Here is a 13,697-nt window from a genome sequence, read left to right as displayed (position 1 = left end):
TGTGTGTGAGTGAATGTGTGTGTGTCTGTGTGTGTGTGTGGGTGTGTGTGTGAGTGAGTGTGTGCGTGTGTGGGGGCAATGACGGGATATGATGGAGGAACTGGGAGAGCAGGAGCAGTGTTCTGAGGGAGGAGATGAGGCTTTGATTGGGAGGACGATCACCTTCTGCCTGATCAGAGTGTGGGCACTGCCAAGACCAAACTGGGTTAACCTGGCATCCGTTAGGTAACAGTTGGAGGCAGTAAACCCTCATTGGCTGTAAACAAACTTGCTGCTCAGTACGTCAGCAATTTGTTTGATTTCAAGGAGTGCAATGCAGTTTCAGTTTGAACTCTGATGGCTTTTGATAGTTGTAAATAAAGGTTAATGTTGTGAATTGTTTGAAGGTTTCCCTCAATGTGATGGCCCCATGTTGAACAATGAGAAGAAGCTACTGTGGGTATAGGGGAGTGAGCAGTAAGCTGGGAGGGGTAGGTACAGGCAGTGAGCTCTGGTGCTGGGGCTCCGAGGGTACAACTGTGTGTGATGAGCTGTCAGTCCTGGCTCAGTGCCGGGAGAAACGATGGTCTGTGCCAACTGTGCCCATAGGATAATGGTAAGAGATAATTTTGGGTGACCAGCACTGTCCAGGTGCCCAGCCACTTTCAAATCGGGTCCTGGCGCCAGGGATTCCAGTCTATTCCGGGATATCTGGTCACAGGAGAGTTCTCCCAACTACAGCAAGTGGCACTGGACAAGGTGAGTGCCATGGGGATGGGGCAGGTGGTATGGGATGATAGTGGGAGAAAATTCATTGGTCCCTGTGGAGAGGAACCTTCCCCATCAACTCAATGAAAATGAGATTTTGCTGAAATGTGGTCAGATCGAGCCCGAAGTGAGGAACTTTCACCTCCGTGAGGATATACAAACATTGCGATGGATTAAAGGTCTGGGATGTGTCATGTTTTCGGTTAGTTTAGGTTAGGCGACATTACCGAGTGGTCAATTTAAACAAAAACTAGCTTATTGTGTGTTGAGTGAGAGACTAAGAAGAGGCAACACCTCAGTGTGGTATCATCAAGATGCCTATCCAGGCCTGCCTGCAGATGGTACATTTTAAATTTACAAACAAAATGAAATTAAAGACTAACCTAATGATGATGATGTAATCACTATTGATTACTGTAATAACCCATGTGGTTCACTAATGTCCTTCAGGGAAGGGAATTTGCTGCCGTTGACCAGTCTATATGTGACTCAGACCCACAGCAATGTGATTCTGAACTAACTATCCACTAAAATGGCTGAATAAGACACTCAGATCATAGAATCATAGAACCCCTACAGTGTGGAAGCAGGCCATTCAACCCATTGAGTCCACACCGACCCTCCAAAGAGTATCCCACCCAGACCCACTCCCCTACTCTATCCCTGTAACCCTGTGTTTCCCATGGCTAACCCACCCAGCTTGTACATCCCTGAACACTAAGGGCAATTTAGTATGGCCTATCCACCTAGTGGGATTTGAACCAGTTCTCCTAGCTCAGACCTAGGGACACTACCACTCCACCACAAGAGCCTTCTGAGCTGCAGCTTCTAGTGCATGCTGAGTCAGCATCATTGAGGAGGCTTCTGAGCAAAATACAAAGTCAGTAATGGGTTAAAGATTTGGAAAATATTTTGCAAACCAGTACCAGTGCTGGAAATCTGAAACAGATACAGAGAGAACGCTGCAGAAACTCCGCAGATCTGGCAGTATCTGTTTGGAGAGAAGCAGAGTTAATGTTCGGAGTCTGATTTTGAGTTCAGAACATCTGGAGAAGAGCCAGACCAGGCATGGAACATTAACTGTGTTTCTCTCTCCACTGATACTGCCAAACCTGCTGAGTTTCTCCAACGTTTTCTCTATAAGGTTGTCCCAGATTTGCATGGCCATTGTCTTGACGTCCTTCCCCTTGGCTGCTCTCTGACCGTTGCAGGTGAAGGATCGTTCTGGAAAGATAATGTTGCGGAAAATGGAAACGTCGAGGATTGTGCTCAGTAAGTGACCGTCCTGTTTATTGTAGTTAGCACTGAGACAGTGTAGAATGCTTATAGAAAGGAATTGTAAGCAAAGTGAATCTATTCCTCTGTTAAAAGAGCTGTTACAGGAGTTAATACCCCAACACTAGAATAAAGGGGGTGGCGTAATATAAGGTGTCAGTGGGGTCCTCGGTGTTCCCCTGCAGAAGGGGGTGGTTGGGAAGTGAGCCGAGGGGGGGCGGGGGGGGGGGGGGGGGGGGGGGGGGGGGAATGCAGGTGGAAAGGGATAGAAGAATGAGCTCATGCTAGGGGCTGGGCTGGGGATGATCAGCATTGTTCTGCTTTGGAGGCGCTCTTCCTCAGAGAGCGAGGGTGCGGTTACAATGTTTAAAAGAGAAGTAGATGAATAGGAAAGGTTCAGAGGGATATGGGCCAGGTCAGGCAGCTGGGACTGGTTTAGTTTGGGATTATGGTTGGCATAGACTAGTTGGATCGAAGGTCTGTGGTTGTGCTGAATGACTTTATGAGAGCCGAGAGCAGGAGATGGTTAGTGAGGGGGTAAGGGACTTCACAAGAACTGAATCCTCCAGGATGATGCTGTGGGAGTGGGAGGTCAGGTGATTCTAGTGACTTTTAACAAGCCAGAGCCTGGTGAAACTGGTTAAATGCCAACTACAACAGAGGGTTGTACATTTATTATTCAATGCATTCATGAGTTAATCTTTGTTTCTGTTATTTTTGCATTTTATTGCCTATTTTATTTTGTTGCAGGATCCACAATCAATAAAGAATTTCTCTAGACTGACCGTGGTTATACACAGGACAATCAAATCGAATCCACACACGGCCACTTGAAGGAGCTTCATTCCAAATCGGGAACTCGAAATGAATCTTTGAAACCATGTGATATTTAACTGATTTATTACAACAACGTTCAACAGAATTTTGATTGTGATATTGTTGAGTTACCCACAAAAACCATCCCAATTTCGGAGCATTTACAGAAATCTCAGACTTAACCATGACTGACAGGACCTCCGATGTATTTTGGAGGGCAGACCCTTACAGATCTGTATTAAGCACTCATTGAGCAGCAATTATTTCCTTCTTAGGCACTAAGTAATGAGTCTTGTCCTAATTCTGATAATTCAATTTATTGTGTTAGCAATTGCCTGGAGTTATTTCCAGTTGAATCTTGTCCAGTGTTTCCCGCTGATGCATTGCTAACAATCATATTCTTCTAACCTTCATTAGATCAACAGGCCATTCAGCCCAACTGCTCTATGCAGTTGTTGAGTTATTGAACAGATCTGAGAAGGGCACTATATCCATACCCAGGCAGCTGGATGGCATCACAACATGAGATACTCCAATAGAAAGAACTCTCTGTATATTCAGTTGGTAATCAACCAGTCATCTGTGAATAAAATATTATAGTAACCTACAAAAGTGTATGACTCAGACTTCTCAGACATAAGTCTGAAAAGTATTTTAGCCTAGATTGTTAGTTGTTAATAAACTTCCAGATACCTGATTCACCATGAGCCTGGCTCTCTCTGGTATATGTTACATGGACTAACAGAGCAAACCCCAAAGCACATCATGGGGGCAGTCAGTTGGGGGTACAGACGGTTAGAAAGATAATAGCGTAATCCCATAAAAAAGCAGGAATAGAAACAGACCATTCAGCCCATCAAGTCTGATGCACTATTCAATGAGATCATGGCTACTCTGGTGATGTTCCTCAACTCCATTTTCTTGCCATTTTCTTTCCTGATTGAAAATCTGACTTTCTCAGACTCGAATATGCTTAACAACCTCGACAGCCCTCTGCGGTAAAGAATTCCACAGACTCACTCCCCTCTGAGACAAGAAATTCCTCCTTATCTCTGTCTAAATGTCTGATTCCTTATTCTGAAATTAATTCCTGTGGTCCCGGACTCTCCCACAACGAGAAACAACCTTTCCACATCTCCCCTGTCAGGTTCCCTAAGAACCATGTACGTTCCAATAAGGTCACCTCCCATCCTTATAAACTCCAGTGAGTACAGCTCTGACCTACCAACTGCTCCTCATGAGACAGCCCCTCCATGCCCAGGGTCAGCTGAGTGACCCTGCTCTGAACTGCCTCCTATACCAGTCTATCCTTCCTGAGAGAACAGCCACAAAACTGGTCACAGCATTCTGGCTGTGGTCTGACTATTACCTTGTATAGTGTTAGCAAAACCTCCTCACATATATACTCCATTCCCATTGAATAAAAGGCCAACATTCCATTTACCTTCTCCATCAACCACTGACAACCAATGCTAGCTTTTTGTGATAATGCAAAGAACTCTCACATCCCTCTGTATTGCAGTTTCTTTATAGTCTTTCCCAATTTAAATAATATTCAGTTCCTCTACTCTTTCTACTATCTCCTCACATTATATTCCATCATATCTCCTCACAATCAAATCCTGGAGTCACACAGGTGTACAGCACAAAAACAGACCCCTCAGTCCAACATGTCCGCACCAACCAGATATCTTAAATGAATCTAATCCTATTTGCATTGAATTGAAGTGAATCACCTTTATTGTCATTTTCCAGCATTTGGCCCATATCTCTCCAAACCCTTCCTATTCATATATCCATCCAGTTGCCTTTTAATGTGAGAATTGTACCACTTCCGCTGGCAGCTCATTCCATGGACACACCACCCTCTGTGTGAAAAAGTTGCCCCTTAGGTCCCTTTTAACTCTTTCCCCTCTCACCTTAAACCTAAGCCCTCTACCTTTGGACTCTCCCACCCCAGGAAAAAGACTTTGTCTATCAAGTTAGTGAGACATGATTTCCCAAGCACCAAGCCATGCTGACTATCCCTAATCAGTCCCTGCCTTTCCGAATACATGTCGATCCTGTCCCTCCGAATCCCCTCCAATAACTCACCCACCACCAATGTCAGGTTTCGGTCCTGAGCTGATGTTAGTAACCAGAACTGAAGGATACCACTACACCATAGCAATAAACAGCTGTGAGTTCTCTGTCTCACTTTTTAAAAAAAATCAGTCTGAAGCCAACTTAACTTTCTGACTTTGAAAGATATTGAGAGGATAGCTGCAGCTTTGTAAAGCAAAAACACGCAACAATATTTATATATTAAAATTAAACTGACATTAAGCTAAAATCTCCAAGAACTCATCAGAGAAACCCAGATTGTGACATGATGCTCAACAGCTACTTGTGTAACAGGAGCCAACTGAGAAACAATGTCAAAGACACGTCCAAACACCCACCTACAGCTTACAGCCACATGGTCCAGGATCAAACTGCAGTCAGTCAGACAGACAGACAGACACACCCCGGTTAGACAGACAGACACACCCCATACAGACAGACAGACACACCCCAGTCAGACAGACACACCCCAGTCAGACAGACAGACACACCCCAGTTAGACAGACAGACACACCCCATACAGACAGACAGACACACCCCAGTCAGACAGACACACCCCAGTCAGACAGACAGAGACATACCCCAGTCAGACAGACAGAGACATACCCCAGTCAGACAGACAGACACGCTCCAGTCAGACAGATAGAGACACACTCCAGTCAGACAGACAGAGACATACCCCAGTCAGACAGACAGAGCCACACTCCAGTCAGACAGACAGACACACTCCAGTCAGACAGACAGAGACACACCCCAGTCAGACAGATAGAGACATACCCCAGTCAGACAGACACGCCCCAGTCAGACAGACAGAGACACACTCCAGTCAGACAGACAGAGACATACCCCAGTCAGACAGACAGAGACATACCCCAGTCAGACAGAGACACACTCCAGTCAGACAGAGACATATCCCAGTCAGACAGACACGCCCCAGTCAGACAGACAGAGACATACCCCAGTCAGACAGACAGAGACATACCCCAGTCAGACAGACAGATACACACCCTAGTCAGACAGACAGGGATACACCCCAGTCAGATAGAGACACATTCCAGTCAGACAGACAGACCCACTTCAGTCAGACAGACAGAGACATACCCCAGTCAGACAGACAGAGACATACCCCAGTCAGACAAACAGACACGCTCCAGTCAGACAGACAGAGACATACCCCAGTCAGACAGACAGAGACACTCCAGTCAGACAGACAGAGACACACTCCAGTCAGACAGATAGAGACATACCCCAGTCAGACAGACATGCCCCAGTCAGACAGACAGAGACACACCCCAGTCAGACAGACAGAGACATACCCCAGTCAGACAGACAGATACACCCCAGTCAGACAGAGACACACTCCAGTCAGACAGAGACATATCCCAGTCAGACAGACACGCCCCAGTCAGACAGACAGAGACATACCCCAGTCAGACAGACAGAGACATACCCCAGTCAGACAGACAGATACACACCCTAGTCAGACAGACAGGGATACACCCCAGTCAGACAGAGACACACTCCAGTCAGACAGACAGACCCACTTCAGTCAGACAGAGAGACACACCCCAGTCAGACAGACAGAGATACATCCCAGATAGACAGACACACCTCAGTCAGACAGACAAAGACACACCCCAATCAGACAGAGACACACCCCAGTCAGACAGAGACACACCCCAGTCAGACAGACAGAGACACTCCAGTCAGAGACACGCCCCAGTCAGAAAGACACCCCAGTCAGACAGACAGACACACCCCAGTCAGATAGACAGACACACCCCAGTCAGACAGACACACCCCAGTCAGACAGACACGCCCCAGTCAGACAGGCAGACACACCCCAGTCAGACAGACACACCTCAGTCAGACAGACACGCCCCAGTCAGACAGACAGTCAGTCAGACAGACAGAAACACCCCATGAAGACTGTTAGCACCTTTATCTTCATCTATGCCCCAAGGGGACTAGATGTTGTGATTGGAACAAGGCCAATGATAATCTGAGTTCCCTGATTGGAGCTGTTAATCTGGCTCAGTCAGGGAGCCCTGGCTGACAGATGTAAACAGGAGGGTCAGAGGTTCTGCTCACTGAGAGCTGGTTCTGAGGGAGCTGGATCAATATCAAAGACTCTCCATGTGTATGTAAAGGGGGACCTGGTGATGGGATCCTGACCTTGGGGGAGATATTTCACTGGATAGTATGAGCTAAATGCTGAGATTGAGGCTGTGCCAAGTATAAGCATCATCTTTTTATGCTCCTCACACATGTTGTGCTCAGGAAATGTTCACAATGTAATGCAACGTACACAGGGCCAGCTGACTGCTCACAACAATTCTGATATCCCTGCCACTGAGATTACCTTAAACAGCAATACATCTCCTCAGGACAGAACCTGAGACCACTAACACCATCAATACAGCAGGGCCTTCTACCATTGGTTGTTCAGCAATGTCACTGTCCATGAAGCAACCAATGGGTCAATTCCAATAACAAAGATTGCAGGCGCTACATGAAGTCTCTCCCCGAGCTCAGTAACCTCCACCCAGACAGGTTCGATCCCTCTGGTAACTGTAAAGGTGATGTAACATTCCATCTGATAGACAATGCCGAACCCTGCACCAACCCTGCTTGTGAATCCATGTTTACCTTCAGGATAAACTTAAGTTGCGATTAGATTCCATGGTGAAAAACCACATCATTCTCAGAATTGAGCATCAGATTCACTGATGTAACTCTATGACTTGTGGTTTGAAGAACATTGCACTCTCCCTGTATGTTCAGATCCAAGGTGCCTGAATGTTCTGGCTGAAGATTCCCATCCTGAAAGAATCTAATACAAAGTTTTCAGGCACAAACTGTTTTTCCAAGCTCAATGCTAAGATTGGATATGGATCCATACATCTCCCCCCAGAGTAACAGAAACATTTACATTAGCCTTTGGTAGATACTGGTTTCTCCGATCACTGTTTTGATTACCAGCCAGCAAGGTCACATTCCCACAACTATTGAGAATCAACAAGGCTGTCTCCGTATCACAGATGACGTCAGTCTTTGGGGAAATGAGACATCAGTCTGACACAAACTGTCATCCAGCTTTTAACAGCAGCAACATGACACAGCCTCACTTTTCACAGCAACACTGTCAAATCAACATGGGCCACGTTAACCTGTTCAGATTAACCTGCTCCGAACTGCATCAGACCTGATCCCACTAAACATCCAAAGATGGAGCATCCACTTTGAGAATTACTTGGCCATCTGTGTGGCAGGAAGATTACCAATGCAGTTTGCAAACTCTCAAAAGCACTTTATCTTCCAGTAAGTGCAGTCTGCAATGTTATGGTCCTTGCAGCCTTCCTAAGTTGGGAGCAGAGGCATTCCAGAAAGACCACTGAGTGTGTCTAGCACAGGATGACATGGTTACATTTGGTTTGAAGGTCCTTAAAACAGCTCAGGCCAACTGCTCCAGTCTTTGGAATCCAAAGGTAGGTTCCATATCGATCTATTCAGCAGCATTTCATTTTTAATAGTGACCCTCAAACTGGTGTCAATGACCTGCCAAAAGCCTCTCACATGATCCTTCATTATGACAATGTTGTGAGATTGAAATACAAGTCAAACTTCACTCACAGATAACTATTCCCAAAGCTCCTTCAGGATCTCCAACTCCTGCTCAGTGCAGAAATATTCCTCCTCACCACTAGGTGGATAATCTCGATTCTGAGTCAAAGATGACCTCCATGTTGATCTTATTGGTTTTGTTCGGTCAAACAGAGCAGGTCCAGCAAGATCCATTTGATTAAGACGAGCTCCATCAGCTCAAAAATGTCACGATCAGAGGGAATCCTAAACCATGTCCCTGAGCCACTACATCCCATTCCCTCTGCTCTGTCCAAGATCATCTGCGATGCTCTGGGAATGTAAACTTCAAAGACAAATAAATGATTGTTCCACAAACTCTACAACAAGACAAAACGAGATTGTGTCACATGGGGACAAACGTTCTGAGAGATTAGTGTGGGAATTTACCTATTATCATGGCTGCAATATAAACACTGATCAGCTGATCAAATCACAGGACACCATTCCAACCTGGTAACTATTTCACCAAAGTCCCTTTTGTGAGAATTATGTGAGAACCAGTTTGGTTAGCTCAGTTGTTTGGACAGCTGGTGAGTGATGCTAGCAGTGTGGCTTCAATTCCTGAGGTTTCCGTGAAGGAAACTCCTTCTCAACCTCTCCCCTCATCAGGGCCGTGGTGACACTCAGGTTAAACCATCACCAGAGGTCTCTCTCTAATGAGGGAGCAGCCCAATGGTGTGGTGGGATTATGGTGACTTTACCATAACCACTCATTATTGACACATTAATCTCCACGTCCAGTATGTTCAGTGTCTCTCAGCAAATTGTATCCAATATCAGGCCAGTAATGTATCCTTCCAAACCTGTGCAGGAAACAAGGTATTCAAAACATGCCCTCCCCTCCTCACTTTCTCCTGTCTAATGGTCTCTCAGAACACACAGCCTGGACACTGAGGTCTATGGTTATTAAATGAGTAGCAGCTTGTGAAGATTTTCAGATAGCTATGCTCAATCTACGAGGTCTTCCGTTGGGTAATGATTTCGCATCACCAGCTGTTCTCATGTTTGGGTGCCAGATGTACACAGTCCTTCCCACGCAATCCCACCAGCCTCCCAACCTGACATGATGCTTTGTTGGAATATAGGGAGGGAAAGGTACAAGAACACAATCAATGAGCAGGCAGACAGTTATCTCGCCTTGCACTGGGACTCTAGAGCTTCTGAGTTCAAGCTTCTAACAAAGACGTGGTGTTGAAGAAAGATATTGCAGCATTGTTTCTGGCCCAGGTCATGCAGAGCTGTCAGAACAAATGATCGATTCCCACGATGAAACACCCAACATATCCAAGTCATACCTGATCAGATGTGTGTTGTATATGATGATGATTCTGATACTGAACCAGACACACATCCACTCACAACAACTGACAGAATCCTGCACTGAGAAGCTAGACAGTTGAGCCATGAGAATCATGTAAGGAGTCATCAAAGCTTTACCCTAATGTATAATGTACCTTGTGTATATTTATAGAGCAGGTTTCCATCTCCCTGTGAGGAAGGAAGCTGCTATATTATTGCACATATCTCGGGAAGACATTATATATGTGAGACAGCGAAATCACATCATGAGCTGTGATAGTCAGGCAGCCATCAGCCAGTCAACGATAGATAGTCATAGAATCATAGAGATGTACAGCACCGAAACAGACCTTTCAGTCCAACTAGTCCATGTCAACCAGATATCCCAACCCAATCTAGTCCCACTTGCCAGCAACCGGCCCATATCCCTCCAAACCCTTCCTATTCATACACCCATCCAAATGCCTCTTAAATGTTGCAATTATACCAGCCTCCACCACATCCTCTGGCAGCTCATTCCATACATGTACCACCCTCTGTGTGAAAACACTGCCCCTTAGGTCTCTTTTATATCTTTCCCCTCTCACCCCAAACCTATGCCCTCTAGTTCTGGAGACTCCTGCTGCAGGGAAAAGACTTTGTCTATTTACACTATCCATGCCCCTCATGATTTTATAAACCTCTATAAGGTCACCCCTCAGCGTCCGATGTTCCAGGGAAAACAGCCCCAGCCTATTCAGCCTATCCCTGTAGTTCAAATCCTCCAACCCTGGCAGGACCAGTTCAGTCAGTCGAAGGAGGGTGTCAGTGGAAGGGTACTGGTCGGTACGGCGGGAAAGGAAGAAGCGGAGGGCTTTGAGTCCTTCATGATTGGGGATGGAGGTGTACAGGGACTGGATGTCCATGGTCCATAAGGCGTTGGGGACCGGGGAAGCGTAAATCATGGAGGAGGTGGAGGGCATGGGTGGTGACCCGAACGTAGGTGGGGAGTTTTTGGACTAAGTGGGACAGGACCCGCATGTCGAGGTATGCAGAGATGTGTTCGGTGGGGCAGGAGCAGGCTGAGACAATGGGTCGGCCGGGGCAGTCAGGTTTGTGGATTTTGGGAAGGAGGTAGAAGCGGGCGGTCTCCAGCATCTGCAGACCTCACTCTCTCCTCAAAGAACAGGGGGTGTCTCACAGAGTAGAAGTCAGAAGAGAGGTTCTCTCTTTCATCTTAGACAAATTACTGATCAGCAATGGATTGTGGATCAAACCCATGACATTTATTTTTCTGGGCATTTCCAGCCTTAGGTGGCTGTCTGTGTGGCGTTTGCACATTCTCCCCGTGCATTGGTTTCCTTTGGGTGCTCCGGTTTCATCCCACAATCCAAAGATATGCAGGTTAGGGTGAATTGGCCATGCTAAATTGCCCAGAGTGTTCAGGGATGTGTAGGTTAGGTGCATTAGTCAGGGTAAATGTAAAGTGGTGGGGTAGGGGAATGGGTCTGGGTGGTATACTCTTCAGAGGGTCAGTGTGGACTTGTTGGGCCGAAGGGCCTGTTTCCACACTGTAGGGATTCTATGAAAAAAAAGCATAAATATCTACCTGATTATTGACAGAAAGCAAAAGAAAAGAATTGTGTGAATTTTGGAAATTTTCCAGAAAGTGTTAGAAATGCTCAGTAGGTCTGGAAGAGACTTTGGAGAGTTAGTGAGGGAGAGAGAAAGAAAGAGACAGAGTTCAAGCCAGTTCTGTATCCAATTGGCTAGTTCTCCATGTATTCCGTGAGATCTAACTTTGCTAACCAATCTCCCATGGGGAATTTTGTTGAATGCCTTACTGAAGTCCATATAGATCACATCTATTGCTCTGCCCTCATCAATCCTCTTTGTTACTTCTTCTAAAAAACTCAATCAAGTTTGTGAGACATGATTTCCCATGCACAAAGCCATGCTGACTATCCCTAATGAGTCCTTGCCTTTCCAAATACATGTAAATCCTGTCCCTCAGGATTCCCTCCAACAACTTGCCCACCACCAATATCAGGCTCGCTGGTCTATAGTTCCCTGGTCAGTCCTTACCACCCTTCTTAAACAGTGACATCACGTTAGTCAACCTCCAGTCTTCCGGCACCTCACCTGTGACTATCAATGATACAAATATCTCAGTAAGAGAACACGATTTTTAGAATAAATTGGCGGCGCGGGACCACTTTGAAAGGCAGCTGAAAACCGATTCCACGGGCAGAGCACTTGAATGGCAGGGCTGGGTGCATGCCGAAGAGCTCTCAGAAGTCTATTTTTTGACACTTTGTCAAATGTTTGACAGACTTACCCAACTCCTTCCGTCTGTTCTAAGAGTTGGTCAGAGGCCTGTGCAGAGGTCTCTAAACACTTCTGAAGTTCAGGCAACCCCATGTTGACTCTGGTCGTCCCTCCACAGGCACTTAAATAAAGAATATAATCATCACCAACGGAAGCATGTGACCCAGACTGTGTGTGTAAGCCTGGGACATAATATGAGTGTAAACAGTTAGTTGATAATAAATTTCCAGATATCCGATTCAATACTAACTCAGCTTTCTATGGTACATGTTACGTGGGTTACAAAAGGAAAACAATAAAGCTGAGAAATCACAAACATTCATGTGCCTCCCAGGCTTCCTCCCTTACTCCATCTCACCACATTCATACATTCTTTGATTCTTAACTCCCTCATGTGTTTATCCAGCTTCCCCTGAAATGTACCGATACTGCTTACCTATGGGAATAAGGTCCACATTCTCCCTGCTATCTGGGATGAAGATGCTTTCCTGAATTTCCCTATTAGAATTATTTGTATCTGTTTTTTATATTGGATGGTGTCCTCTGCAAATGGAAATATCTTCTCCATTTGTCTGTATTAAAATGACTCATTACCTTAAAAGCCTTCCAAATCTCTGACAAATGTGGTTGTTCTTTCTTCCTGTGAGTGGTGTAAGAGATTACCCAGCTGTTCAGAATGTACTGGTTTCTCTGGGACGGCTGTGTGAGCATAGTTCAGATAGGATTCAATAATAGCAACAACACAGTGAGATGAAGGAGGGGTCCTGGGCTGGCCCAAAATACTCTTCGATTCTCAGTAAAGATTTTGGTGTTAAACATTTAGCAGGATTAACAATTGGCACTAGAATTCACATTTCTATAAGCACTATTCTCCTTTAACTAACACAGACACATACACACACAGGCACAGACAAACAACACCCTCACACACACATAGACAGAGACACACAAACATACACAAACGAAAAATCACTCACTTACTCAAATGCACTCACAGAAACACACACACATATGCAGACAAAAAAATTCACTCACAGTCACACACAGACACACAAAAACATGCACTCACACGCATACACACAAAGACTCACACAGAAGCATACAAACACAGACAAAAAACTCACTCACGCATACACACAGAATGACAGACACACAGAAACATGCGCATGCACTCTCACACAATATTAATTTAGAATAACAAGAAACATACTTTGGAGGCTTTTTGAATGATTTCACTGGATGTAGGTGTCACTGGCTCGGCCAGCATTTATTGCCCATTCCCAATTGTTGTTGAATGAAGTGGCTTGTTGGGTCGTTTCAGAGGGGAGTTAAGAGTCACCCACCTTGTCGTGGGTCTGGAGTCACACATAGGCCAGACCAGGTAAGGATGGCAGATGGCTTTCCCGAAAAGGACATGAGTGAACATAGATGGATCTGTCACATACGAATATTTTGACTGAAGCAGTTATTATAATAATAGCTGGCAGGAAATAAGAACCAAGTAC

The 13,697-nt window shown here is 45.6% G+C and overlaps 1 protein-coding gene and 1 long non-coding RNA gene across 6 annotated transcripts in view; one reads left to right on the top strand and one right to left on the bottom strand.

Annotated features, from left to right (window-relative positions):
- LOC122539537 (mucin-5B-like) overlaps positions 1-3,540 on the top strand; it is a 41,197-nt gene extending 37,657 nt beyond the window's left edge. For 3 of the 4 annotated variants that reach the window (XM_043674502.1, XM_043674501.1, XM_043674499.1), the window contains 2 exons: positions 1,959-2,019; positions 2,773-3,540. In XM_043674502.1, coding sequence (XP_043530437.1) covers positions 1,959-2,019; positions 2,773-2,788 — 77 coding nt within the window. In that variant the 3' untranslated portion in view covers positions 2,789-3,540. The remainder of the gene's footprint in view (positions 1-1,958; positions 2,020-2,772) is intronic. The other variant, XM_043674500.1, reaches the window with a different exon arrangement.
- Positions 1-12,874, bottom strand: part of LOC122539542 — a 25,003-nt gene extending 12,129 nt beyond the window's left edge. The window contains exons 1-2 of one of the 2 annotated variants that reach the window (XR_006309118.1): positions 12,787-12,874; positions 12,203-12,313 (exon numbers count right to left, since the gene is read on the bottom strand). This is a non-coding gene — a long non-coding RNA (uncharacterized LOC122539542). Of the gene's footprint in view, positions 1-12,202; positions 12,314-12,628; positions 12,705-12,786 lie in introns of those variants that run through there. The other variant, XR_006309117.1, reaches the window with a different exon arrangement.
- Between the last annotated feature and the right edge of the window lie 823 nt (positions 12,875-13,697).

The sequence above is a fragment of the Chiloscyllium plagiosum genome, chromosome 32 (assembly GCF_004010195.1).
Source record: "Chiloscyllium plagiosum isolate BGI_BamShark_2017 chromosome 32, ASM401019v2, whole genome shotgun sequence".
Classification (NCBI taxonomy): domain Eukaryota; kingdom Metazoa; phylum Chordata; class Chondrichthyes; order Orectolobiformes; family Hemiscylliidae; genus Chiloscyllium; species Chiloscyllium plagiosum.
Note: the sequence above shows the minus strand (reverse complement) of the source record. Positions and strands in the feature narration are given on the sequence as shown.